The sequence below is a fragment of the Streptopelia decaocto genome (assembly GCF_964273445.1).
Source record: "Streptopelia decaocto genome assembly, chromosome: 1".
NCBI classification, from domain to species: domain Eukaryota; kingdom Metazoa; phylum Chordata; class Aves; order Columbiformes; family Columbidae; genus Streptopelia; species Streptopelia decaocto.
In genome coordinates this window covers 29,210,979-29,238,354 of record NC_138663.1, presented here as the reverse complement: position 1 = coordinate 29,238,354, position 27,376 = coordinate 29,210,979, and the positions used below count along the sequence as shown (strand labels likewise).

Below are 27,376 nucleotides of genomic sequence, written 5' to 3'. Positions count from 1 at the left end.
TTGTCAATTTTTTTCCCCCTCCCCATCTCTCTTAATGGATCTCTAATGCATTTATAATGTACTCAGTACCATGGTATCTAGGGACCTTATACACAATTTATAAAGTAAACATTTTTTTTTGCAAAAAAGTTTCTACTTCTGGCTATTGCCAGTCTCTGAATCAGGCTGTTCACTGTGATTTGCAAAGGAAGCCATGTTGTCTGTTTTATACTCCTGACACAGGCTGTCCTGCAGTATCCTGGCTTTGCATTTGTGGGATGGCACAGTCAGGTTCATGGTGATCTATTTCAGCAGCTATTAATTACAGAAGTGTCTGTAATCAACAGAGCTGGCTGCATGCCTCCATCAGCTTCAGCACTGGCATGAGTCAGCACCAGCAGCACCCAGCTCCGTGCAGAGTGGTACCTGATGTGAGAGCCCAGAATGTTTCACTACACCTTGAAGCAACTACATAATTACTACATAGAGAAAATCACTCAGTGCTGATGAGGAGTGAAATTTTAAATTTCCATGTCACTAGCTGAGAGCAGTAAGATGCTGCAGGCACTGGCTGGGAAGAGCTTCCTGCCCAGTATCCTGAAGAGTCTGACTGCTGCCTTGCAGGGTGACCAACCCTTCACAAATGCCCAGAGCATGCACCTGCTTGTGCAAGGATGTTGTGCGTGTTCTGGGCCTGAACAGCAGGCCTTTATTTGATCCAGCTTTTCTGTCTCCAGTATAATACAGCGGTAATAGCGTATCTGTATTTTACTCCATGGTGGTAGTGGGCAATGTATTCAAGAGCCGAGGGAGACCAGCAAAGCGCAGTGCTGGTGCAGCAGGTAGCACTGATCAAAGCCTTTATGTGTTACTTGCTCCAAATCAACGTGCTTGAATTTTTCTGCTACACTTGATTTCCAACAATAATATATATAATACTACCTAAGAAGAAACATTACTGACCATTCATATGGCTATTTACACTGACTTTTATTTCCTAGGTCGCCAAAAAAGTTGACCAAAAACTATTCCAAAAACTCCAAACCATAACACACCTTGGGTTGCCTGACTCCATTCCAAGAGATTTAGCATGGCTGCAGGGCAGCACTGGGGGTGAGCTGTGCTGCTCTCCAGGGTAATTCTGAATTAGAGACTGAACACAGAGGACCTAAAAGTAATGGATTCAGTCATGGATTAGAAGGATGAGTCAAAATTAAATTCATCCTGTCTAAAAGAAAAAATGAAACAAACAAAACCAACAACCCCCCCAAAAAAAAACAAAACAAAGAAAAAATTGCCACTAAATGTTCATTGCACTTAGCCAGTCAATGTGTTAAAAGCACTGCTAATGGCGCAGTGCCCTTCTCTGCTGCTCTCGGCACTGCATTACCACTGACATGCCTGTCACCTCTTGTCACAGTTAATGCTCTGCTTCTCCTCCATTTCCCACCGCAGTCTTCACTGAACAAGCCCGGGCTTGTTAAGAGTAGTTTTGGAACTGTTTCATGAGGAGGGAATGCAGGAACCTCCACAGAAGTTTGAGAGGAGCAGATGTGCAGATCTGTCCTCCTCACCATTCTGCAGGGTCACAGTTTTCTTCTGCTGCATCTCCAGGCTTGACCTCAGATGTGAACCCTCCATTAACCTGATCTTACTGGAGGTGACAAGTTTGACCAAATACAAACAGTCATGTAAATTAAGTCTTAGATTAACCCTCTATAAAATATTGTCTCCAAGTATAAACAACATTTTTACCAGCTTGCTGACTAAGTGGTGAAAAAATAACAAGGTGAAAGGTATTAGTAATTTAAGCTGACAATTCTCATTTCTATGAAACTAAGAATAATCCTCAGAATATTCTCAGTAAGCTCTGTTGCAATTTCGAGCTAAAGAACCTCTCAGAAACAAGCTGTACAGAAAAAAAAAATCCATGTAATTCAAGAGGAAGCACAGAAATTTGGAAAGTGATCAAGGCATAAACAAAAACATGAAATGGAAATGAGCATCCAAACCAGCAAAATGTATTTAAGTAATGTCACAAACACACAGACAAAAAAAAAAAAATCTATTTACAGATCTAAAATCGGTATGTCCAGTAAAAACTGTCCCGCAGAAAGGTATTCATAAACAAGAAAATTCACCCACTCACATAGTCTACTGCTGGCAACAGAGATGCTTTACAGCTAGCATAGCATTCATTAGGCCTTTGCAAAATAAAGGGAAAACTTAATGAAGGTGAGGAAGTTATTTATGGGAAAATCTTGAACTGAAGGCTGGACAACAACAATCACGAGACATACAAAGCATAAGCAACTGCAAATAGGTAACTCTGGTAGTGCAAAAATGAAGAAGAATGGCTTTTTTTCCCCAATACTTGTTCAGAGAAAAACACTTGTGAATTTGCAGTTTGAATTCCTTTTAGAGACTTACATTTGTAGGACTTAGTGCACTTGCATGTTTCAGCAAGGTTGATACTATACAGGAGGTAAATGAAACAAAGTCAACATAATATTACTGTTGTGATATAAATTTATAACAACCTTTGTAACAAAATGCCTGAATATACAGTACAGAGACAAGCCTCTAAAAAAAGGTTTGGATTTTCTCCACCAGACAATGAATTCCTAAGCATGTTATCACTAAAGAAAACCAACTTGTACATAACTGATAGCATATGTAACGTTCTTTGGAATGAGATTCAAATTTTTCTTTCAGGTATTTCCCACACAGGGAAGAGTCGAGGGGAATCCCTTGCTCCTCATTGCCCTTAGGAGCTTCTGGTGTGTTGTCCCTCAGGCAGGTACCTGGGGCTGGGCAGAGACCGCAGAGCTGCATGAGCACCAGGAGCCAGGGAAAAACTCCACCTGGGAACAGGGGTGATGGGAGGACACCTTGGTATTCGTTGGTGTAGAAGCAGAGAATTAATACTGTTGAATTCCTGTGGCTCATCATCCCACACCCTGGGTTTTACCGTGTTCTGAAACACACAAGACAGTCACTTTGTCCAAAAAGGCCTCAGAGGTTTGAATGGCTGTAAACATTTCTTTTAGTTTAAATTAGCATTTTTACCATGCCCTTGCTGTTTAAAAAATATAAGAAAATCAAAAGTGGGAATATGTTAGCTCTTGTTAAAACTATTTCAAATTTAGAAAACTAGAATTCTTTAATTGAGAAAACGTAAAAAAAAAATCCGCAAACACGTGATTAGTTTTGCGTGTAATCTTTTTGCTGTATTTTTAGCTGACTCTCTATCTAACTTTCAGCAAACTTCTGAAGATCACCCAGTCCATCCTAGAGAAAATCTAACAGTATAAATAAGCTTGAAACCATTTAATACACAAGAGGCCAAAGATAAGCACCAACTGTTGTGTTTGTTCTGCTCGCCACTGCCACGCAGAGCAGACACTCCACTTGAGGCTGCTCACAGTCCCAGGACAGGGTGGGAGTCCCACTTCTCCTGTTCCCCTGGATGTACAAAAAGAAAGATACAGGTGATGTCCATAAAAATGTAGCAGTAGCAGGGACAGAGTAAGATTTACCCATTATAATTAATGGGAAGTGTTGCGGTTGATAGTGAAAGTTTTTCCAAATCAGAAAGGACTGACTTCTTGACTTTCCAATGTTCACAGGGTGACTATCAGGTATTACAGTGTTGCTTTATGGGGACTTCATTAAAAATTTCTAGTGCTCATGTTGGAACAGTTTAGGATGTCATCAAAGGAACTTTTCCTGAAATAGTAGTCAAAATAATGGTGATTTTACAAACCAAATGATAGTCTTTCTGCAATCTTTTTTCTTTCTACTCAAGGGTTGTTGGCCAGAAATGGCTGAAAATTACTTCTGCAGAGCAGGCAGAGCTGCTTTTCTGCAACCTGACAGATGCTCATTCAGCCTGACTTCAAGTATCCAATTTATGTGCCTGAACAAGGAGCTTGTGTACCCAGCCCAGGCTCCAGAGGATGACTTAGAACAGAAGTGCTCTAAGATCATTCAACAGACACAAGGGATGTCTGCTTTGCCTTTAGCATATGAAAGCATAAACAAATCTAAGAGGCACTATCACAGGAAAATTCATTCTAAAACAGAGATCGAATCTTCCTTTGGAAATATTTATTCATCTTTGTTAATGAGAAGTGGAGCACTTCAAGTCACTAGCTTTCAGACATCTGAATTCAAATGAGATGACTCCTACCTCAGGCTCCCACATTATGAACTTAAGTTGGATACCTGAAGTTGGATGGTGCGATTACCCTGTCCATACTGAAAACAGCCACCTCCTGAATCCCTGACTGAGCTGTAATCACAGCACTTATTTAGAGAAGACCCAATGCAAGTGAGTTGTGGTTGGATGTCTCATCTCATCATCTCATCTCCTATTTCTTTATGCCCTTTTCACTTTACGGAAGGGGATGAAGAAAAGCAAAGCCGGCTGGGGGTGGTGTCTGGCTAAACAAAGTTCTGTAATACACATTAATGAAGAAACTTGGTGGCTGCCATTTGTAAATCCTACAAAATCATCATTTTGAAATTGGTGGGTGCAAATCTGCTATTGCAGGTTTCATAACTTAATCAAACGTTTTATTTTCAGGAGTTACTAACGAGTTTAGTGTTAGCAGATTCTCTAACTTAGCTGGCTAAAAAGTTCAACTGGAATTAGAAAAAACCTTGACAAAAACTTGTAGATTCTTTTCAATTATTTAAATACAAAAATCAATAAGTTATATTTTAGACAAATATCAGCTAATGCCTATTATTTTTATTAGAATACTGATGGAAACAGAAAAAAAAGTAGAAATCTAGATCTACTGGACTGCACACACAAATGCAAAAAATCCACCACAAATTCTACTGTCTTAACCACTTAGTTGTTTCACTCCTTATTTTCTGCACTTGAGAAAATGAGATCAGAAAGCTATACAGCTGCTCTGGCTGAAGGGGAAAGACCAGGGCAGGATTTCTGGAGTCCCATCCAGCTCTGTAAGTGGAAGGATTAAGATCAGGAGAGAACAGAGTTGTGGCTGGGAGAACAGAGTTGAAGAATACTCAGGATTCACTCCTGTCCTAAGGGAACAATCTGTTCTTTCTGAGTAACTTCACTTGTGGGTTTAATAGATAATGTGCTCATTGGTCCAGTCCTGTACTCAGCATTTTATAGAATCAAGGTCTTAGGTACAGCAATGACCAGAAAAACATGGAAGCAAGGCAACGTTTGTATTTCTGGTTTTTATCTGTAAATTATTTTCTTTGTTAAATTCCTTGGGTTTGGGGTTTGTTTTTTTTTTTTTTTTTTTACAGGGTAGGTTTTGAAAATACAAACTAGGAAGAGCCTGGAATAGACAGAAGTACTCTAACAGGTGAGAGAAAAACTCTCAGTGCACTTTTTATTCCATATATGCATTAACTACTGGGAATATTTAGAGAAAAAAAAAGGGTCACCAGCAAGATATTGAATTTTGAAAGTAACACTGAACGTTTTTAAAACCGTACTCCAGAAAATATTGTCTCAACAGCATCAGAACATTAGAGGGTTGTCTGATTTCCTTGTTTTCTGTGGCAAATTTCCACTGATGGCCGTAGAGGCACTGAGGCAGGGGCTGAAGATGTAAAAGCAAATAAAGGTTCTTAGTAGCTACTTACCCACAATGGCTATTCATTCTCTCTCTTTTTTTTTTTTTTTTGGCTCAGTGCTGTTTTATAATACCCTTGATCCCACCATATGATTTCTAGGACATATATATTAATTTGAATATTAGCTTGGTTCCTTTCCTGCATTTGAACCTTACAGTGGACATAAGGCAAATACACATGCGATAACAGAAGCTGTTGTCCATCAAACTGCTGACTCTGAATGAAGGCTGCTTTAAGTAATGTGTATAAGCATGTGATCTGTTTCCAAAATGCATGGTCATATTAAATAAGTCTCTTACATATGTACATACAGGCCGGTAACCAAATCTTATAGTCCTACCCTCTCCTGCTCAAGATTGCCGTTTCTCACTGTTGCATATACTGTAGCTGCTCAAAGAGCTGAATAAAGTGAGTGTAGCAGATTTTTTCAGAGAAAAATACTCATATAAAAAGTTTTAAGTACAGTAAAGTGAGAAAGTTCCCAGAGCTCTCACTTGATTTCCTCTTTGGTTCGTAATTAGGATTTGACGAGTTTGAAACCCTGTCCTGTGTCCAGCACTGTGGGAAGAAACCAACTCATTTTGAATCTTCTCAAGCACCTAAAGCACGCTTTACAGACCCAGAACAGATTGAGACCACAAAACCAGTTTGCCAAATGTACTAATGGGTAGGTGACACGTGGGAAGTACATCATCCAGTGTTTGGCAACATCGCTTCCCGTTGGCAAATGCAAAGTGTAGTCGCTCCAGCGCTTCGACACACCGTACACCGCTTTCACCGTGCGGCCCTTTTCGGACCAACTGATGTTGTTGTCGGGGTTACAGTTGTACTCAACCCATTGCCTGGTGAAGTCACCGAGCTGCGGAGGGTCTGCTTCCTCTATGTCCACAACCCTGGCCACTTCTGCCCCTTGCACAGCAACATACTGGTCATTTACTTTTCTTACTTCTTTAACCCAAGGCTGAGAGTTCTCACAGTCCAAAACGATAATGAGTCGAGAACAAACAGTGCCGTTCTTTTCTCTCCACCACTCCAGAAGTGTGTCAAGTCGTAAAGCATCACCTCCTGCCACAAGGGAAAAATATTTACCATTAGCAGAAAGAAACAGAAACCTCTGTGGAACTTTGACTGCAGGTTCCAGGAATCCCTTATTTTAAGAACCTGGACAGAGAGAACAGAAATTTTCAACTGGTCCTCCCCGCCTGTAGATGTTGCAGATCTCCAGAGGGAAATTAACTGATTCCACCTGACTTGCTGTGGCAGATGATGCTGTCAACTCAACTTTGATTTAAAAAAAAGAAACAAAAAGTAATTTCCTCACAGGGTGAAAGAAATTATAGCCTGTTGAAGAAACCTGAAAATAGCTAAACAAGGGAAGAAAACCCAAAATACGGTTTATTTTGTACTAAATTCTTAATAATCTTAAGGGAGAAAAGGACTCTTTAAAATATGTTTTTATTAATATTAAAAATGACTCCTCTTTTAAAGAAAGGAGAGGAATCACAGAATCACAGAATGGTTGGGGTTGGAAGGGGCCTCTGGAGATCCAACTGTCCCTGCTAAAGCAGGTTCACCTAGAGTAGATCTCACAGGAATGTGTCCAGGTAGGTTTTGAAGGAGAGTCCACAACCTCTCTGGGCAGCCTGTTCCAGTGCTCTGGCACCCTCAAAGTAAAGAAGTTTCTTCTCATATTCAGATGGAACCTCCTGTGCTTCAGCCTGTGCCCACTGCCCCTCATCCTATCGTTGGGCACCACTGAAAGGAGTCTGGTGCCATCCTCTTGACATCCACCCTTGAGACACTTATAAGCATTGGTGAGATCCCCTCTCAGCCTTCTCTTCTCCAGGCTGAACAGACCCAGCTCTCTCAGTCTCTCTTCATAAGAAAGGTGCTCCAGACCGCTAATCACCTTTGTAGGCCACCGCTACTCCAATAGACAATACATGCAAACTGTTTCTGAGCACAATGAGGAAGCCACCTACAAGCACAAGCATTGCTTTGACTTGAAAAATTCATGTAACCAGAAACAACACTCTAAAAGAGCAGACTGTAATTAAAGTTACATACAGTGGGGAGTCCTGCTTAAGTGTAATGGATACTGGAGGATCTAGGTAGCTTTGAAAAGCAGACCACTGCCTAAGGAAACATCTTACAAACAAGTTGAATAAATCTCCATTGGCTGCACAGTGACAATGTGAAGAACTGATATATCTAGGTGTTGGCAGGTTAGAGCTGTGATACAGACTCAATAAAAACACTCTAGCTGGAAACTGTCAACTTAAAAGAAGAAAGATGATTTGTAGATGAAAAGTAGAAAAATGATTTAAAATAACTGCCTTTTAATTCCACGGTGATTTTCATTGTGGAATATAAGTACAATAAAGCAGTGTTAGTAGGAATTTTACTGCACAGATGAATCTCAAACAAAATAGCTGCATATTTCAGCACTCACATTTCTACCTAAAAGGGATGACAAAAAAAGTGCTTCAAATTAATAGTTCAGAGTTAAAGCTTTGAGTAAGCTATCACATTTAAAGTAAATGCAAAATTACTGGGCTACAACTTTCTCAAATAAGTACAAACCTGGAAAATTTAAAAAAAGTATCGAAGAAAATCTTAAGTATATACAAACCTACAGTAACTGTCTTGGTAGATGCTCCCCAAATTGCTGTAGTTCAGTGTATTTACAGCAGAGACTTGCACAGAAGCAGTTCCTCTTTTCTAGGTAAGCCTTCTGTGTCAATACACATTAAAAATTTCTTTATTGGTTCACATTTTAAGGGCTTACAAATAAACTTTGTTTTAGTGTTAACTGTGCAGGGGTACAGGTGATTTCAAAACAGTGCTGGAGAGAATTGCCCAAAGAAAACCCCCTCATCCTTCATAAGCACACATAAACACATGCTCAGCTTCTCAAACACATGGAGCCATCAGTCAGCACAAGATTTAGGCCCCAGGACATGTAAGAAATACGTGTGTCTGGCCACATATGCCTCTTCGTCAGGTTTTGCAGGCCGTTCAGCTAACAGTTTCGGCAACAAAGACAACGCTTCACTAGCCCAGCACTTGCCTTTGCCTTCACTCAGAGAACACAACGTCCCTGCTCATCTGACTGCTCATACTTTGTGCATGACTTGTTAACAGTTTCTTTTACACAACACTGTCTTACATCTCAGCTTCCAACAACAGAGTAACATAATTAGTGAACTAACAAATCCAGTAAGCCTCCTTTAAAAGGTGTCATTAGAGAGCAATGACTACACTGCTACTGCTGTACCGTATCACAGCATAAGCCCACAGTGAGACACGGCTTTTCCTATTAGATCCCAATGTAGCCATCTCTCTCCATCTCCTCCAGAGGTTGGAGGACAGTACACATTACTGATGACCAAATGTTCCATATCTCATGAAGTGCCACTATCCAATACATGCGGAAAAAGTTCACAATCAAACAGCCTTCGTCGTTTCAGTTTATACTCCAAGTTACATTCAGGAGCAGTGCTATCTGGAAGGAGTATCAGGTTACACTCCATGATTTATCTAAAATTAATCACAAAAAAGGATGCAAGACATGTGACAGCTGCCTGTTCCTCTCGTTTATGTGACTAAACATATCTCCAAGTAGAAGCTGAAGATGTGCTTGGAAAGAAAACTAAAAGCAGTTTTGAGAGAAAGCTGACCACAGCTGCACTTACACAATGTACCTTTTAGCACAGAAACTTTTTTATTTATAATGGTTACCTTGGCTCTTATCCTAAAAGTGAAGACATAGTTTAATTTAGGCTACAGCTACCTGAATGGGTACACAGAGACCTGAACTCCCCTGTCACACTTCAGGCTGGCCAGATACAAGCCAGGACTGGGCTGAAGCTGTCCAATTTTTGCAGGGACATTTGGCTCTATATACGCTGGCAGGCTAACTGTGCCTTGGGTGCTCACTGGAGCATTAAACTGGCCCCTTATCTAGGGGTTTGTAGTCTTGAGGCTACACTGTGCCCAGAGTGACTCCCGAACTCTAGGATGCCAGTAAACCATAGCTGTTTCCAAGAGACAAGGTTTGCTGTAAGCTTGAAGACCTGCTTTTCTAGCGTGCACTGTACACCTGCCTCCTATTTCTTTCATTGATTCTATCTTTTACAAAAAAGTACATCTTAAGGCCAGGAATGCAGTCCTTCCTGACTGCCTAACTGAAGCAGTGGCACAGAACACTGTATAATTCACTCTGCCACATCCAGGAAACGAGAAGGTATTACGACTGTTCATTACAGTGAACAAATAATTCTCAAAACACAGCGGAAATCTGCCTTTAGAGAGGTAGCGGGCCATTTCTACTTGACTTTTCTGGATTAAAAAAAGTGATCTTTAACTTGTTGAATTATAAGGGGAATATGAAATAATGTTTAAACTTGTAAGCATACATTCGAGGTCAACAATATTTACAGAATTGTGAGATCAAGTGTAACATTAGTTACTTGCAAAAGGGTTTTTATCAAAGTGACTAAACACTAAAATGACACAGAAGCTCACGAAGTAACACAGCTAACTGTCATACAGAGCAAGGTAAGGAAAAAGCTGCTTCTTTACAAGTTAACTGCATACAAAAGGGGCTTCTGCATTTCTCCATTCTCTCCATGAGCAGTGGCAGTCAGCCTGCAACCCTGACTATTTTGATGATTCCTTTAGCCCCTGAATTTCCGAAGAGCCATGCTCTGTGTATCACCCCTTCCTTTCTTCCTTCCCTGTCTGGAGCTGGTATGAACCTGTTGTCCAAAGACTGGTGGTTCTTCACCATTCTGGACTGGCACATAATAAATGTGACGAAAACTTCCAAGTTTTGCAATACAGTATGATTTTTAAAGAAAGAATTAATTGACTTGGAAAGTGTATTAATACCAAAACTATTAATAAAAAAAACCCCAAACCAGTTACCTGCCAGTGCCCATTCGCCAGTGCCATGTGAGTGACCACTGTAATATAATATGTAGGTGTCATGTCTGGGTCCATCTGCTGTCCGAAGTTCAAGAAAAGACTTGATCTTGGAATGAAGGGTATCAAAGGTCAGTCCGCTCGTAGAGTAGTCGCAACCGTACGTCTCAATCATGTGATATGCAAAAAATCTTTGGATGGCATTAAGCATGCCAGTAGACCTCAGATTTAACTCTTGTACATGCTCAGGTGGAAGAAGAGTTGGTTGGCCATCAGGACTAAAGAGAAGAAAACCAGCTATGATCATGATTTATAATTATTTCATGCTTAGTGGACTTTAAGTAATTAGCAATTTTTTTTCCCCCGTGAACATTTTCTCTACTATGAACTAGCACTGTTCTAAATTCAAATTGATTTGGAATGTACAGTTTATAAACAATTTTAAATACTGTGTTTGAGTGAGGGACCACTATCTCCCTCTCCCATCCGTCACACTTCACTTCAAAATGTAGTCCTTACACAACCCCATGCTATTCTGGATGCTGCAAGACAAAGGGAGCATGAGAGGGGAGCCGGGATGTGAACATACTGGGTGGGATTCAACCATTTCATTAAGGCCCACTGAGAAAGCGCTGCCTTCAGACACACAACGGGAAGGAAGCGCAGAGAGAATTAGTGTTAGGCTGCACTAATTCACTAATCATGCAGACTCATTTCCAACACCAGACTAAAGAGAAATCCAAGTACACATTTTGCTTAGATATTTTGAATTAATTTCTCTCTGTTCCAAACTAGCCATTATTCAACACGCTACTCAAGCAAATACAGTAATTTTTACTTGTGTGTGCTGTTCAGGTGCTGATCTTTCAGCGTAAGAAATAAGTTTCAGACGATAGTATTCACCATTTAGAAAATGAAAGTTCTAAGAAAATGGCAAACTAGACTTGGAACAAACCGCATATATACAGATGTGCGTGTGTGCGTACAGATACATGTCTCTGTGTGTCTATATATTTATATGAATATTCATACACAATAAGAGAGTCCCTGGGTTCCCAGGGTAACTGACAAATTTTGTGGATGAAAATATGGAGATGGTCTTACTCTACTAATATAAAATATGACTTTATAATGTATATTTCTGTATCTATGTATGTATTCTTCATGCATTTTGTTTGCAAGGCAGTGTGTAAAGCTACCTGCTTTCGTTTTCGGTCTAATTAAATTTTGCACCTCCTCACTTGCCTAATGCCTTCATGAAGGCTAATGTTCTGCTACTACTGTTACACTGAATACACCAGCATTACTGTTGGTCTTAGCAAGTGAAGAGTGGGCCCATTCCTGAAACAGTCAAGCTTTGTTAATAAGGAAGTTTAGTTCTGTCAGGTCCTAAACCGTCACTCAAGAGTATTTCATTCACTCAGAAATTAGAGGGACCTGCCGCAGCCAGAATAATATAATACAATGAAAGAATTAACTTGGAAACAAGAATTAACCATGGAAACAAAAATAATTACTATTGTAATGTAAATTTTGAAAATTCTTTTTTTTATCTCTAACAATAATTGACCACAGAGATTTTTTTAAAAGGAGTGTACGTCTGAAGACTTTAGATCAAAGCTCAGTAAATTTGTTTTTACGGTATTTTACACTATTTAAATACAGTGATCTAAGATCAGCACACTACCTTCTGTTTCTTTGCCTGTTAATTTTTTTCCCTATCCACTGAATCCATTACATATATTGTAAGCTGGGCAGTTTTCACAAATTGGGCAGTCATATTTTTAAGCCTCTCATTTCAACTTACCATTCTGTTCCAATTGTAACTCAAATAGATAACTTACATAGTTCTTGTTTGTCAGTTACAAAAAAATGTGTACACAATTTTAATTATATGGCGAAAGTAGTATTGGCAGGTTTAAGGCTCATAAGAAGATGGGCAAATACTAATAGTACAATCCCTCCACCCCCAAGCATTTCTTATATGCTAACATTCATACTGGAACACAAAACACCCAAAAATTCACAATACTGATAACTGACACGTAGTCCACTTCCAAACCTATTTGCGATGTCCTTTAAATGTAGACACGAGCTCATTTAATGTAATTCAAAATTGGTTTAAACTGTTCTGTTTGGTTTATTAAATCTGCTGCAAAATATCTGCACTCAGTCAAATGCCTCAATGCTCCTTTGCACAAGGTACGGACTGCTGAATCTGCCTATGCATGATTGGTGTGTAAAGCTGGCTTTCTAAAAGCAAATTAAATGCATATAAGAAGGTGGAGTTGGAGTTACTAATTCTTTTTGGAAGGTAATGAAAAGGATAAATACAAAATCTATTATTGAAATTTGTACTTAATTATTAAAAACTACAAGCAACAGTACTGCATTGTCTCTATAAACCAACAGTAAACTTACACTATTGTGAAGCTGAAATACATGGTAACTATACCTGCAAAAGTTTGTGGGAATCACAACAGCATACCCGACGCATGTTCCTCCCAAGCAGTTTCCCAGCTCATGGAAAAGCCCATGAGCCATGGACTCCAGAGGTAAAACGATGAGAAATGCACTCATGAAAATCCCATTGGTTGACTGCAAAGAAAACAGAGAGATTCAGGTATTGCATGAAAAATCCTTCCTATCTGTTGGTTATGGTTTTATGAATAATCCCCTGTGTCTAATCAAACATTACTAGGTCCTGAAACGTGCAAGTTATTACATGTAATGTATGCTTATTTTTCCATATATTACATAGTGAAGCACTCTACAGACAAATAAAAGGCTTGGGAGAAGGTAGCTGGTGAACAGCAATCACTCCTCTGAAATGAATGCATTTGAAAACACTAACAGCATAGGACTTAGGTTTAAAAGCCCTGATCATAGCTTAGAATCACCTATTTAAGCAGGAAAATCAGTAAAGAACAACACAGAATAATAGGTACTTAGCATCAGATGACAGCATACAATACTTTGTCATTAAAAATATAGATGTAACTCTTCTTGCTTTTTAACACAGAGAGTTTTTTAAATATTCTTTGTGGAATACTATGTATCACACAAAAGATGACTTGTGGGCATATTTATGAACATTACTGCAACTAAAGAAGGGACATGCACTACAGGACTTGGTAGCATTCACACAGCTAACACCCTACATTGAGCTTTCCTGTTTCATGGGTGAAAAGCAGTTTTGGAAAAGATTACACTCACTGATACATAGATGATATACGTAAAAAAAGAAGTTTCAAAAGTTAAGGCTCAACCACTAGCACTACTAAAATAAAAATCGACTTCTGAAATGCCATCTGTCAGTGAGAGGCAGAACAGATACAGATTCATTTTAATTATTTTAATATGATCTGAATGGGTTTAATGAGGCATTACATGCTTTAGGAAAGGTAGAAACAGTACTATAATTAGCCAAGAACTTTATTATCCATGGTGCAGTTATTAATGTTTGTTATGTAGCAAAGGAAATAAATTCATAGCTACAGATTTCTGTCTTGAGAAGAGTCCTGTGGCTTCTGACTACATCTAGGTTTTATTTGACCTCTTTGCATAAGTCTACTTACTTACTTACTTTATTTATTTATTTATTTAAATCTGGATATTGTTTTATTGTTTAACACTCAGTGATTTGATGTGAACTAGTAGTTCAGCTTAACCCACAGACAACGCTAATAATAATTTAGGAAGTAAATTATACTGAAAATATTACACCTAAACCAACTCAGCTCTTTTTGGCACATGGCACTAACTCAACCGTATTCAATTTTTAAACACAAAAACATTACATGACTTAGCCTGAAAGAACAATTTTATCCCTCAGATGTGCTTCCTGCCCTAAGGAAGAACAGTGTTTGCTAGCTGTCCCTGTTTTAAAGTGTCTCATTATACTTCTGATAGAAGTTTTAGACGATATATATCAGTAAAAAATAAAAGAATGTTTAATGATGCTTAGAGCAGCCCTATAGTAAGGTAACTAAATATTTTTAATTCAGCTCTGCAAAAAAAAAAAAAAAGGCTGGTGGCATTTTATAATACCTAAACTATAGGAACTGGAAATAACAAAAAATAACATGTAAATTAGTTGGCAATTTCTGTAAATCCGAAGATAGGTCCTTCTTTTAAGCTAACAGCCAGGTGGAGAGTGTCAGCGCTTTACTAAACCCTAAAGATTTGATGACTGGTCCTTAATGGTGCAGATGGCAACGGATGCACAGGCAGAGCCAGAAAGGGATTTTGTTCTTTCGTCTGTTCAACCCATTTTCATTCTGTTTTTGAGTGCACTGGCCACCTCAGCCTGCAGCACATCCCTGCACTCTAAGTGTCCATTGATTCTAGACAGACTGATCAAAAAGCAAATGGAAGCCAGGGACCGTCTCGGCAACCCCACTGAAAACATTAGAAGCCATTTTTTCTCTTAATCTCTGGGGTTTTTTTCACCTTTGTCGGTCTTCTTTATAAATGAATATTTAGGAAATACACAATGTGTCCTCATCTCAAATAAAAGAAATGACAGACAATAAAGGCGGGTGAGATTTGCTAGTAGTATTATCTTTCCACTTTTTTTAGCTTTTCAAGCAATGTTTATTGTTAGATGTAACTGGTATAACACCAGAAGGATTTAGAGGTGTTTTACAGCCAAGATATATCATTTTATCTCCATGGATAGGACAGCTCCAGTTCCATGGAGTAAACCACTGTTGGAAGTGGAATGATTCCGGAACTGTATTTAACAATGGAGCATTACTGATGTGACTGACGAAAATAATGAGAAAGAAAAGAAATAAGAAACATTAGTTTAAATTGGAAGCCAGTTACAAAGACCTATATAAAAGCCATTCTGATGAAAACAGAAATAAATTCCTAAACGGATGTCAACTAAGATGGTCACAGAATCACCAAACAGGGGAGGCAGGTCCTGGTCCAACCCACTATTCAAGCAGGGCCACCTACGCCAGGATGCCCAGATTATATGTAACAAACCAACAACTCAGGAGGCTTACAAAGATGTCGTCGCATATTTCTGAACAAAAATTCTGCCCTGCTTTCCATTATCCAAGCTGAATAATATTTACCTATTTTTACGTACCCATGTACACACAAGTGAGTAAATATAAAATAAACAATTCTGCTTAGCTCCTCTGCAGTGATTCTGCAGAAACAAAGTATACACTCAATGACTGAGAAGGCTCAAGAGAAAAAGGAGAATGTGACAACTAATCTACAAATATTTGATGGACACCTTATTCCAAATGAAAACAAGACATGTGCATTACAGGTAAAAAGAAGCCCAAGGACAAAATTTGTAAAGTTACAATGTAGATCAACTACAGAGGAAACAATCTCACAACAAATTATTGAATAATAGTCTCTGGAGAACAATAAATAATCCATTACTTCTAAATATTAAAACAGCACTGGGAAATGTGGAAAACAGTTTGCAGAAAACAGTCATCACATTCACTGGCAGATGGATTTAATCGGGGATTCCCATCCCTGAGTCCTGATTTAACCGTGGGAAAGCCTGTATTTTAGTCTGTGTGCACTTGTCCCAGCAAAACCAATGGATTTAAACTAAAAGAGGGGATATTCAGGCTAGACATGAGAAAGAAATTTTTTTACAATGAGGGTGGTAAAACACTGGCCCAAGTTGCCCAGAGAGGCGGTAGAAGCCCCATCCCTGGAGACATTCAAGGCCAGGCTGGACCGGGCTCTGAGCAACCTGATCTAGTTGCAGATGTCCCTGCTTATTGCAGGGGGGTTGGACTGGATGACCTTTGAACGTCTCTTCCAACCCAAACTATTCCATGATTCTATTCCATGATTTCTGATTTTTTTTTTAATATAAAAATCTGAATTCTGAAATTAATGAGACTTTGACAGCAAGCTTAACACACAAATCAGATGCTTTAGACTAGCGATGAATACTTCCTTTCTCTTGTCACCAGAGATGCCCATCAGGACCTGAGGCCTCTGGAAGCGGTGGTGACAGCAGGAAGGTGCTGCTACAGTTGCTGTGAGTGACAGCCCAGCACAGCTCTCAGGACTCCGCCAGACAGGCAGGAGCCAAGGAGGGCTGAGCAGAGAGGAAGATGGGCAGCAAAAATAAACAGGATAGTGGGCAAGTCTGAGAAGAAATGATGAGTGGTGAGCAAGGGGGATTTAGGATCCAGCTTAAGAGATGACAAAACAGCAGGGAAAGGGGGAATAAAGGTATTGCAAAATAAACTGAACAGAGAAGTCTATGAACAGTGAGACAAAGATATACCAGTAAAGTTGTCAAGGAAGGGAAAAACTGACAGGGAGGAAAAGAAAGGGGTGAACTAAAGATGATCCAAAAGGTAAGAGAGAAAAATAAAAACAAACCAGGAGTGGCATGGCTATTTGAGAAAATATGGAGAGGCCAGAGGGTGCAGCAGGGTCTCTGAGGAAAACAAAACACCACCACAAAAAAAAACCCCAACAAACTAAACTGAACAATCAAAGCCTGAGGACTGAATTAAAAATAAAAGTCAGGAAGAAAAGCAGGGGAAAATTAAGGAGGAAGACTGGATACGATTTGCACTCAAAAAAGTTGTTTAAGCTGTAATGTTAACAAAAGCACATGCATGTAAATATAGATGTTACTTACAAAACTTCTTGCTTTTCAAAAAATAATCATGGTTTTAGAGAAGTTCAAAACAGCCACCATATTCAATTTTATTAAGGCATTGTAAATTGAGCTTTCAAAAAACACTAGGCAATCGCACTACAATAAAGACTGCAAAATCACTAACTCTCCCCAAAACAAGGAAATACTCATACATACAATAAACTAACATTTCTTCCATGAGCAATTCTAGTTCAATAATACTGTCCATTTAAGTACAAGAACTCAAGCCTATCATCATACTATTATTTTACTAACCCATAAAATTCTCTAAAACCAAGAATAATATACTTAAAGTACTTCATTATGCTACTTTACCTGTCTCTGACATAGTTCATTTTTCTCTTGGTAATATTAAATACAGGTCTTCCAGGGATAATAATTCTCTTTGGCTCATACTTCAGAAAACCTGTAGTTACCTTGGCACAGAGCACTTCACAGAAATCTGATTTCAAGTTACTGAGAAAAAGAGTCCTCCAAGCATTTCTAAGATCTTTGCCTGCAAATTTCAAGACCTTCATCAGAAATTTTTCATCATTTTACTGGCTTCTGAAAGAAGTAATGCCTGAGTCATTTGCATCACTTCTGCTGGATCTTGTCCCATTCAAGGGCCTAATTATGGACAGGCACGTGAGTCATTGCTGAAATGAGTAAGTTGGAGTTAAAGAGTCTATTGATCTGACTGAAATTACTCACACAACATAAAGGCAGGTGCAGAACACTTCCTTCAGATTTTGCAAGGAAAATGTTAATGCATTTCTACTGACAAGGCAAGGTGTCTTTCCAGCTAAAGCAGGGATTATTCTCAGCAGTAGACCACGGCCAAACTGAAGCATGCCCTACTGAAAAGCTGTTACTCCATTTTTGAATGCAACCAGCTTTAACAAATTACTTTTGTATCTCTCATGCTTCCTGAGCTCAGCCTCCAGGTTCAGACAGACCTGACGATTCTGCTTATCACATTTAAAGCTTGATCTGTTGGAGAGAGATTCTGCTTTCCGGAGCCATAGTTCTTCCCAAGCACATACCGAAGTACCAGGAATGGAGACTTTCAACCCTTGGCTTATTACAAAGGCTAAGATCCCCTTAAAAAAAAGTCCTTGGCTAAAAGGACCTTCAGCCTCAACAGTTCTGCAGGAGTCAGAAAACCACTGTGCATCCAACAGAAAGTTGACTGACCTCGCTTTAAAAGCCTTTCCACAAAAGGAGATTTGATATTTTTCTGGCAATTGTAATCAAGTAGGATACTTCTAGCTACCAATTAGCAGACAACTGTCTCTTTAGGTCTTGACCTTTCATACACTTGAGATTTATATGATGCACAGATACTACAGTTATTAAAAACGTTAAAAGGGCATATATAATGTGCCTGTAACAAAGTTTTCCATGACACAGCACCACTCCCCCTTCATTACCCCATTTCTGTCTCTAACCTAACACACTCAGCTGAGCTAGACCTTTTATATGCCAGGGATAATTATTTATAGCTGACTGTTAGGAAGCATCTTTCCAAGGCTCAGGTTTTGAGCCAATTCTATTCATTATATAGGAGGTCAAATCACAGACCATGAAGTGATTTCAAGCCACTTCTCTTATCAAACGCAGTATCATTAAATAAGCTTCCAGCACATATTCAGGGTGAGGAAAAGTATGAAAAAAATTTGCTTCACCATCCAGGTGACACTTCACAGATTTCAAATATAATTAGCACTTACTAAAATGACTACACAAATCCCAAACTGAAGCTGCAAAGACTGAAAATTGTTGATCTTACACATGCAAAAAATGTTTTACATAATTTTTAAAAGAACAAACACAGTTTCAGGAACTGCTGACTGAAGAACACTTGGCATTCCTAAGAGAATGTAAGGAAAAAAATACATTGAAAATTTCAGTTAAAAAAATGCAATAATAAAAGATGTAAGAGTGGCTGTATTAGGCTGCACCAAAGTCCATCTAGAAGAATGCCCGGTCTCCAAAGAGGCCAAACGGATGCCTAGGAAAGACTGTAAGGACAGACCAAGCACATGGTTCCTGAGCACTGCAACCACTGTTGGCTCAAGGACCTCCTGAGCCAGATGTGGTTTCCATACAGTACATAAACCTCAGTGAACTTGTCCATCTTTCTCCTGAGCCTCTGCCACCGCTGGGCACTCCCCGATACCCACCCCAGAGCTGACCCAGCTATTCCCACTTGTCTGGCTCTAACCTGCTTCTTGTCAACTTGATTCCCCTCAACTTTTGCACTGGAACTGATAATTTCTTGCCTCTTTATGTTCTCCACATCACACATAATATTTTATATGTTTATCATATTTGCACTTAAGTTTTCTCTTTTCCAGACTGAAGCATCCTTGTTTATTCGTTCCCTTCATGTAAACTGTTTCATGTCTATAATGAATTTCATTGCCCTTCTCTGAACCTTCGCTTTTCTCATCTGTAGGATGGCAAGTAAGAATTGCATAGTTACTCAAAATACAGAAGTTATGAATTTATACAATGCCATGATACCTCCAGTCCTTTACTAATAATTCCCAATATTTAATTTGCCTTTTTTGACTACCACTAAACAGTAAGCTGATGTTTTGATGGAAAGGCATCTAACACAGCCCTAAGATCCCTTTCTACCACATACTGATGTCACCAGATTTTTTCTGTAGCAAGGTTTTCTTAAAACAAACCCAAACAAAACCCTGAAACCCCAATCCAGTAAGTATTTAGTGATAACTAATACTTTTTAAAGAGGAAAGACAGCATTCTCTGATTTTCTCTTTATCTGTTACAAAACTTATAAATCACCATAAGGAAAACACATATTCACTGGTGAAGGTTATTTTCTGCATTACTGTCGAGCTTGTTAGGCTTCCTGAAACAGCAGGCTCAAAAATCCAGCAAAAGATTCTGAAGTAGAGTCTTGATACCTTGAATTCCCTCTACAAAGAAAAAACATTAGGTTCCTTAAATCTCTCTAAAAAAAAGACAAACGCCCTGTAAGAGGGTAACTTGTGTGCTCATGCATCATCACTTTCTTCTAATTATTTTGAAACTTGGCACTATCCAGAAAAATACAGAAAAGGCCACAGTTTTCTGCAATCACCATAATAAATTATACGCCCATTTACTAAATTAAGTTCTGGCCAGATCTGATAAAGTATTTCATTTTCTGACAACAAATGAAATAGGCAGAGTGATCTGCAAGGCAAACATCACATCATCTTCTGAAGTAGAACTTATTTTAGCTGGAGACAACTGCCTTCATCATCTCACTGATTACTATAAATAAATTATGAAAGAAACATAAATATAGTAAGAGAAATGTAAATGTAATTATCTACTTAAACTAAACTATTATAATGAAAACCTGAATTTCCTGACAAGTAAAAGTATTTGGTCTGATGCCTTTCACTTTTGCCACTACAATTACTACTTTTCCCACAGAACAGGCAAATATGCAACCCATCAGACAGAAGTTATGAGCAACAGCTTATCTTATCTACACACAGGACCCTAGAAACTGAAATTAATCAATAACAAATATTAAGATTTCAGACACATTTCCAATTTGCTTCTTGTGAACAGTCCTGCACAAGTCACTCCACAGCACAACCACACTTCTTCAGATTTACAGATGACTGAAAACGAACAGGTATGCAAGAGCTGGAGTTCTTTTGGGGCAGAGGACAGAGACAGAAAAAAATTACACTGAATTATCAATGTGATGAGAAAAAAGAAGATGGGTGAGAATCCAATCCTCCCTGCTCACACAGCCGGCCTGCAGTAAGGAAGCAGTGTGATTTTAAGAACTGTTTTTTCAGAGGACATACCATGTGGTACATAACCAGATTTAAAAATAAGATACTTAGAGAACATGCTATACCAATAATTTACCAGTTAATCAGTTGATCTCTAACTCTACATTAACGGTTAAATGCAAAACAAAGTTACTGGAAAAGTACGTTCTTAAAACATGAATTTGATTAGATTCAATTAAAACAGTCCATAAGAAAAGCCCTCAGTATAGCATGCATTACTAGGGTTTAACATTATGATTTACTTTCAAAACAAATTTTATGGCACAATTAATTCAAAAGCAAAATAATTTCATAAGGAGGTAAACTTAAAATACTTGGCACACTCTCGCCCTGGAAGTATTAACTCTTCCCATTCATAAGGAAGCTGGTGACTTCCAGCTGCCTCAATAGGCCACAGCCAAGGCAGCACAAGTGTTACATTTGAAGAGAATGCTGGTGAAACCAAGGGTTCCAACACTGAATTGCTGAGCCACAGCACACCATCAAGTGTCGCAGGAATTTTAAAGTGTAAACAATTCTCAGGAGCGTTCTCAAGAGAGAGATGAAGATAAAACAATTATTTACCTGCCAAGAAACGGCTCCCAAAACAGCAGTCGCGACAAGGCTGAAAAATACTAGCCGTTCCGAAATTAAGCAGAAGTGACGCATTCCTTTAGATGCCATAACTCTGTCAAGGCTGTTGTTTTCTGCACGGTGGGTATAGTATACCTTGTGACAGTCATTCAGTTTTGTGTGAAACCCCCAAAGAGTTATAAAAAAAATCACGTGACAGATTATCCAGAAAATTCCAAAAATAGAAAACCCAGGTATCACAAAATACCAGAGATCCAAATCACTGAGTTTAAAGGCTGCAAGAATGAAAAAGATTAGTTCAATGACTCCAACCGAGATGACAGAAAGCCTTCTGCAAATTTTACCACGGTACAAGTAGGGCTTCCATCGCTCAGTTACTGAAAGTCCACTGAAGTAAACATCAAGAAGCGGATCTGCAATCAGGAAGCTGAAGAAACATGCCAAGGCAAAGGGGTTCGTGGGTATTTGCAATGATGGAAAAAAGAGTAAGGATGCAATGGCTCCAAAAATTGCCAAATTCGGAATTGCCAAAAAAGACTTCATACGTAAGTCAATAATCAACATGGCCAAAGCGATGACCAACAGAATAATACTCATAGTTCTTTCTACCAGCATAGTGGTGCTGGCAATTGCAAATCCAACTAGCTCCAAAACTTCAACTGTTGTCAGCAGAGTGGGTCGATGATGGACGCAACCACAAATCCGCTCAACAAGTGCACATAATATCCGTAAAACAATGGAAGAGAGGAGCAAATATTTAGTAGCTTCTTCTTTCACATCTGTTTTGAAGGCAGAACTGTTTAGAAAACAGAGAAGGCCAAGCAGAAAACCAAACCAAAGATTGGAGAGACTCAAACTTGCTGTTTCCATTGAAAAATAGTAGTACAGTATGCTGGCAATTCCAAGAACAAAAAGCCCCAAAATAAATATTATCAAAATCAGTGCATCTGCCCTTTTTTCCCATCTGACATAAAGGCCCATGCAAATGGCAACCAGTACATTAATTCTGGCAAGATAACCAAGGTATCTGACTGATGAGTGCATGTTCACTTCTCTGTTTGCTTCTTCCAGCTTTGTCATTGCTGCATAGAGACAATGACTAACACAGTAACGCAGTGACCTACACATGTAAACTGCAGTTAGGGGGTTTTACCCACTTGACTGAAAGTAAATATTTGGGTTTCATCCAATAAATGCAATGCAATCACTGCCTCCCGTAATATCATTTCAGTAACAGTGGTCCGGAATCGCTGAAGTCCTGGAAGAAGAATTAAAAAAGTTTTAGTGGCAAATAATTCCTTTTAATCATACATAGCATAAAACACGACACATCCTTTCTCATCAAAGAGTTTAGCATCTAAATTAAAAAACACATTATAAAGACCCAGTAAGAGTGTTGTTACAGGTCATTCAAACGGGGGTCATTATTAAACCAATATAAAATGGGTTCTGCATAAAGATTATTTAATAATTTGGATACAAGGGAAAGTTAAACCAAACCTGGCCTGTGCAGTTTTTCCACAAAATCCATCCATTATGTATCTATATTAGACATCTATGGTATCCAAAATATTGCTATGATATCCATTATCTTCTGAAATAGTTTAATATTGGTTTAAAACATTGTTTTACTTCACCATTACATTAGGTAAGTTCTCACTTTATACCGAACCTTTTCAATATGCTTTGAAAGACTTCTTTTTAGTAGTCAAATAGCTACAGGATTTACAAAAAGAACTTCTTAACCAGTTAACCGGCTTAACCCGCAGTAGTTAATGAAAAAGGGTATTATCATTATCACAGTTTCACAGGAGTAGACACAAAGACATATCAACTGATCTAGCAACATTTTCAGAGACTTTTCTTAATGTAACATAAAGGCCTTAATTTTCACCCCTCCAAACCACTTCCCTGTACCACTCCCCCCCCCAAAAAAAATAAAAGAAACAAAAGGATCAGGACAAATATTATATTTAGAACATAAGTGGCTCCTACTCTGATCCTTTTAACCACCCTACTTTTCTTAGTAAGACAGTACAGGAACAGATAGTAGTATTTTTAGAAGAATTTTGTAAGTAAAGGTGACCAGGTGGATTTCACTGGAGATCATCAGTGTTTTATGGGATAAGCTTCTTCCTGGTCTTGAAACACAAGGGCCACTGTAATCCTATTGGTGGTTCATCTTACAGAGTTTACACATAAACAATACTACTAATTGCTATAATTAGGAAAAAAAATTAAGGAAATTCTATTTCCATGAAAATCTCAATTTCACTGTATTTATGTACTTTTCTACTTATCACAAAGTTGTCAGGGGCAGAATTCAGAGCGCTCTAGTTAAAGGCAAAAGAGAATGATCCTTTGAAGTCACAACCCTGCTCTGTATGCAAAATGTGTTACAAGCGACAAATTGATAAGAATTACTCAGAGAATAAGCTTTCTGTGAAATTACATATAAAGAGAGCCACATGTACTTCTGATTTTTGATCTTTCTGTGCCTAGAAACTCTAAACCCAGTCACTGAATTAATAAAACAGAGCCTATACCTCTAGAGAAAATAAAGCAGAAACCAATATGTAGACCAAAAGAAAGTACAGAAACAAGAAAATCAGCATCAATATTTTTTCATCTCTGATTTTCTCTAAGAAGTGTCACAAATTATGAAGAGACCCAGAACAACCAGTTGTCCAAATTCCCTTAGTTAAAACTTACTGAAATTCCGTGTAGTATTTATATTTATGTGTAACTTTTGCTTTTAAAGTTATTAATGAAAAGTTTGCCCATGACCTGTGTAATCATAGTCTTAGATAGAGTCCCCAACATACGTACCCTCTGCAATTTTTTAAGTAATTACCTAACTGCCCATCCTACAGAGACTTTTGTAGAGTTACTGGTACAAGAGTGCAGCCAATGTATCAAGAAAACTCTGAGCGAGATTACTGTTTACTGCTTTTATTCGTAATGCTTAGGGAAGTATGAAGGACGCCTTGACTGAAACTCAAAGCTGAGACTTTATACTCTCTTGATTTTTAAATTCTTATTTTTTAAAGCAATGAACAACAAAAGAAAAAGTGAATTGACTGATTTGCCTATAAGCTTTGGCTGATTTGAGGACCGACATCCAGTGTGAAACCAGCTTGAGTAACCGGTGTCAAGAGAAATTAGGCCTAAGAAATCCTGGTTTTAAAATTACATAAGTTTTGTAACATGTATCTTCAAATTATGTTAAATACCTAACAATGCTGCAGATAATACTTGGAAGAACTCACATTAAAAATCTGTTTAATTGAAATAGAATACATACCATATACTTAAAGCAAATCGTTATTATATTACGCCATTGCAAGGTAAAGTTATTTGGATTTCAACTGTGCATTTTCACAGTACTCATTATTATTGTTTTATACATATAAACTTAATTCTGAGTTGCCGGGTGCTTAAGGTCTTTTAATATTTCTCCCCTCACTTGCTAACAGACTTCCTGAGCTTACTGAATTATTTGGTATACTGCTTCTTATGGAACTTGCTTAGCAACTGCCTATACCAAATTTGCTTAGCGTAAGTAAGTTTGTTTAGCATAACTTCTGCAAGCTGTGAACCTTGGAACTTTCTGCTTCAATAAGTAAAAAAGCCCTCAGAATCTCCACGCTAGAAGATAAGGGGAGCTACGTCCCTGGAGATAAGTGAAGGAACAGAATGGCATCTAAACGAAACCAAAACAGAAAACTATGTTTCAGTTTGGCAGGAAGTTATTTTTCTCCAGCTGCAGGTGCAAAATAGAAACTGAAGGTCAGAACCCTGACTGACAACCTGCCTGCTGAAAATGAAGAGAACCAGTAAGGACGGGAAGACCCCAGATTCTAATTTTGCAATTGGCCAAGAGTAGGGCCCACACTTGGCAGGTGGGAGCTTGGATTGTGGTGGTATCATTGTCCAAGTTTTGGCTGGGGGTTCCTCTTCAGGAGGTACACAGCTCAAGCTGCAAATAAATTATTTACTTTAAGAAGAATTTCTGGAATCCTTGCCTGAGTCTCTGTGGTGAGAAACCTGGGGAAAAGAAGCTTCCTTAACAGCGGGCAAGCAGCCACTCTCATAGAAAACTACTCTGACTGGTTCAACTCACGCAAAGTGGCGTTCTGGTGTTATCGCAGCATAAGAACCACAAAAGAGAAGGTCCTGCCACTGCTGCCCCATGTGCTGTGCTGGGTGCCGGGGCGGGGAACACGCCTGTTCCAGTGGAAAGACACAAAGTCTGCTCCAGTACCAGGTATTCGCAAAATGGCAGCTCCGACTGTGAATGTAACTTTCTCTTCCTGATCTTCTAGGCAATTAGCAAAAAGGTGCACTACTAAACTGCACTGTTAATCGTTAGTATTTTTCTAACCAAAACACAGGGTCAGCTTTTGGGTGACTAGAGGAAAAGGTGGCATTTTCATGATTAACGTATCCCATTAATGCAGCTATTAACAAATAAATGTAACACAGCAATTAAGACAATTTTAACAGGAAATGTCAGTATCTGATTTATTCCTTAAAACATACCTATTTGTTACTCAATTCTGTAAAAACTTTGCCTGTTCAGACAAAGACTTCAAAATCGGGGGGTGGGGAGGTGTTTTTTAAACTAATAGCCTAGTGTTTCAATTAGTGACATCTGAGTTATATATTTGAGCAAATCACATTTAGATCCAAACCAAACAGGACGTGTATACCCAGAAACATCCGTCATGTTTTGCAAACACAATTTTAAGCAAAACTTGGTGTCTAACTACAGATTAAGAGACTAAACTACCCAAGAGTTTTTCTATATGTAAAGGAACAGCATTGCCCAAGTAGTTTTTACGGTAATTTGTCTAAGAAAGCAGAAAAAGAACCAAAACCTGAACATGGTTCAGTAGTTTAACTGCAGCTGAATAAACATCTCTGTGAGGCCTATCTAAAGCACTAGACCCTCCTTCCTTCTGTTGCACTAAACTGGAAGGATGAATTTTAAGAAAAGATGCAACTCCGTGAGACTTTGAAAAGAAAAAGTCTAATTTAGCTAACGCGTCAATACAAGTGGGTTTAAACCTCCGATGAACCACTCTGTCAGTTTTCAGATGTTCCCAGCGGTGATGCCGGTGGCCGGTGCCAGACAACCGGCGGGCAGCCGCCCGAGGCACCGGCCCGGCCGGGGAAGTTGAATGCCGGCGCTGGGCTCCGCGGCACGGGCGCTGCAGCCGCGGCTCTGCGGGATAACGCCGCTCACCGCGGGTTGCCGGCCGGGGCAGCTGCTCCGCGCAGAGGCCCCCGCCCCGCCCGGGCCTGCCCGGGGAGGCCGCGGCCCGCCAGGCCCCCGGCTGCATTCGTCCCCGCCTCGCCGCGGGGACGGGGCAAGTCCGGCCCAAGCCCTGAGGGGCCGCGGGTCCCCGTGGTGCCCCCCGCCCGCGGGAGGTGGCCCCGGCCCGCACTCACCTCAACAGGCGTCCCCAAAACTTCCCGCCCCCCGCGCAGCGCCGCCGCCATGTTGAGGCCGAGCGAGGCGTCGCGGCTACGGGCCGCGCCGAGGCTCAAACGCCGCCCGGCCGGCGGGGCCCGGGGCGCTGCCGGAGCCCAGCTCGGCGCGGCGGCCAGGCCGGGCCGGACCCGTGACGGGGCGTTCGGCGGGACGGTGCCTGCCAGGGGCCGCCCGTCAGAATGGGGACAGCTGCTCACGGCGGGGAAGGGGGTGGCTGCCCCCCGCCCGGGCTCGGGTAACCTCTGCCCAAAAACTCTTTTGTAACAGGAACAGTGTTTGTATTTCAAAATACAAACCGGC

At 39.6% G+C, this 27,376-nt stretch overlaps 1 protein-coding gene across 1 annotated transcript; it reads right to left on the bottom strand.

Moving 5' to 3' along the window:
- Positions 1-1,978: 1,978 nt before the first annotated feature.
- TMEM168 (transmembrane protein 168) lies at positions 1,979-27,376 on the bottom strand. Its single transcript, XM_082043627.1, has 5 exons — positions 27,034-27,376; positions 21,571-22,837; positions 12,989-13,131; positions 10,537-10,811; positions 1,979-6,672 (listed from the first exon to the last, which is right to left on the bottom strand). The coding sequence occupies exons 2-5, from the start codon at positions 22,705-22,707 to the stop codon at positions 6,125-6,127; spliced, it is 2,103 nt and encodes a 700-aa protein (XP_081899753.1). The 5' UTR covers positions 22,708-22,837; positions 27,034-27,376; the 3' UTR covers positions 1,979-6,124.

Coding starts and splice junctions, on each gene's coding strand:
- TMEM168 (XM_082043627.1), bottom strand. CDS start 22,707: ATGTGTAGGTCACTGCGTTACTGTGTTAGTCATTGTCTCTATGCAGCA. Junction 10,812..12,988: donor ATTCCCACAAACTTTTGCAG/GTATAGTTACCA, acceptor TCTTCTCTTTAG/TCCTGATGGCCAACCAACTC. Junction 6,673..10,536: donor TGGCGAATGGGCACTGGCAG/GTAACTGGTTTG, acceptor CCCTTGTGGCAG/GAGGTGATGCTTTACGACTT.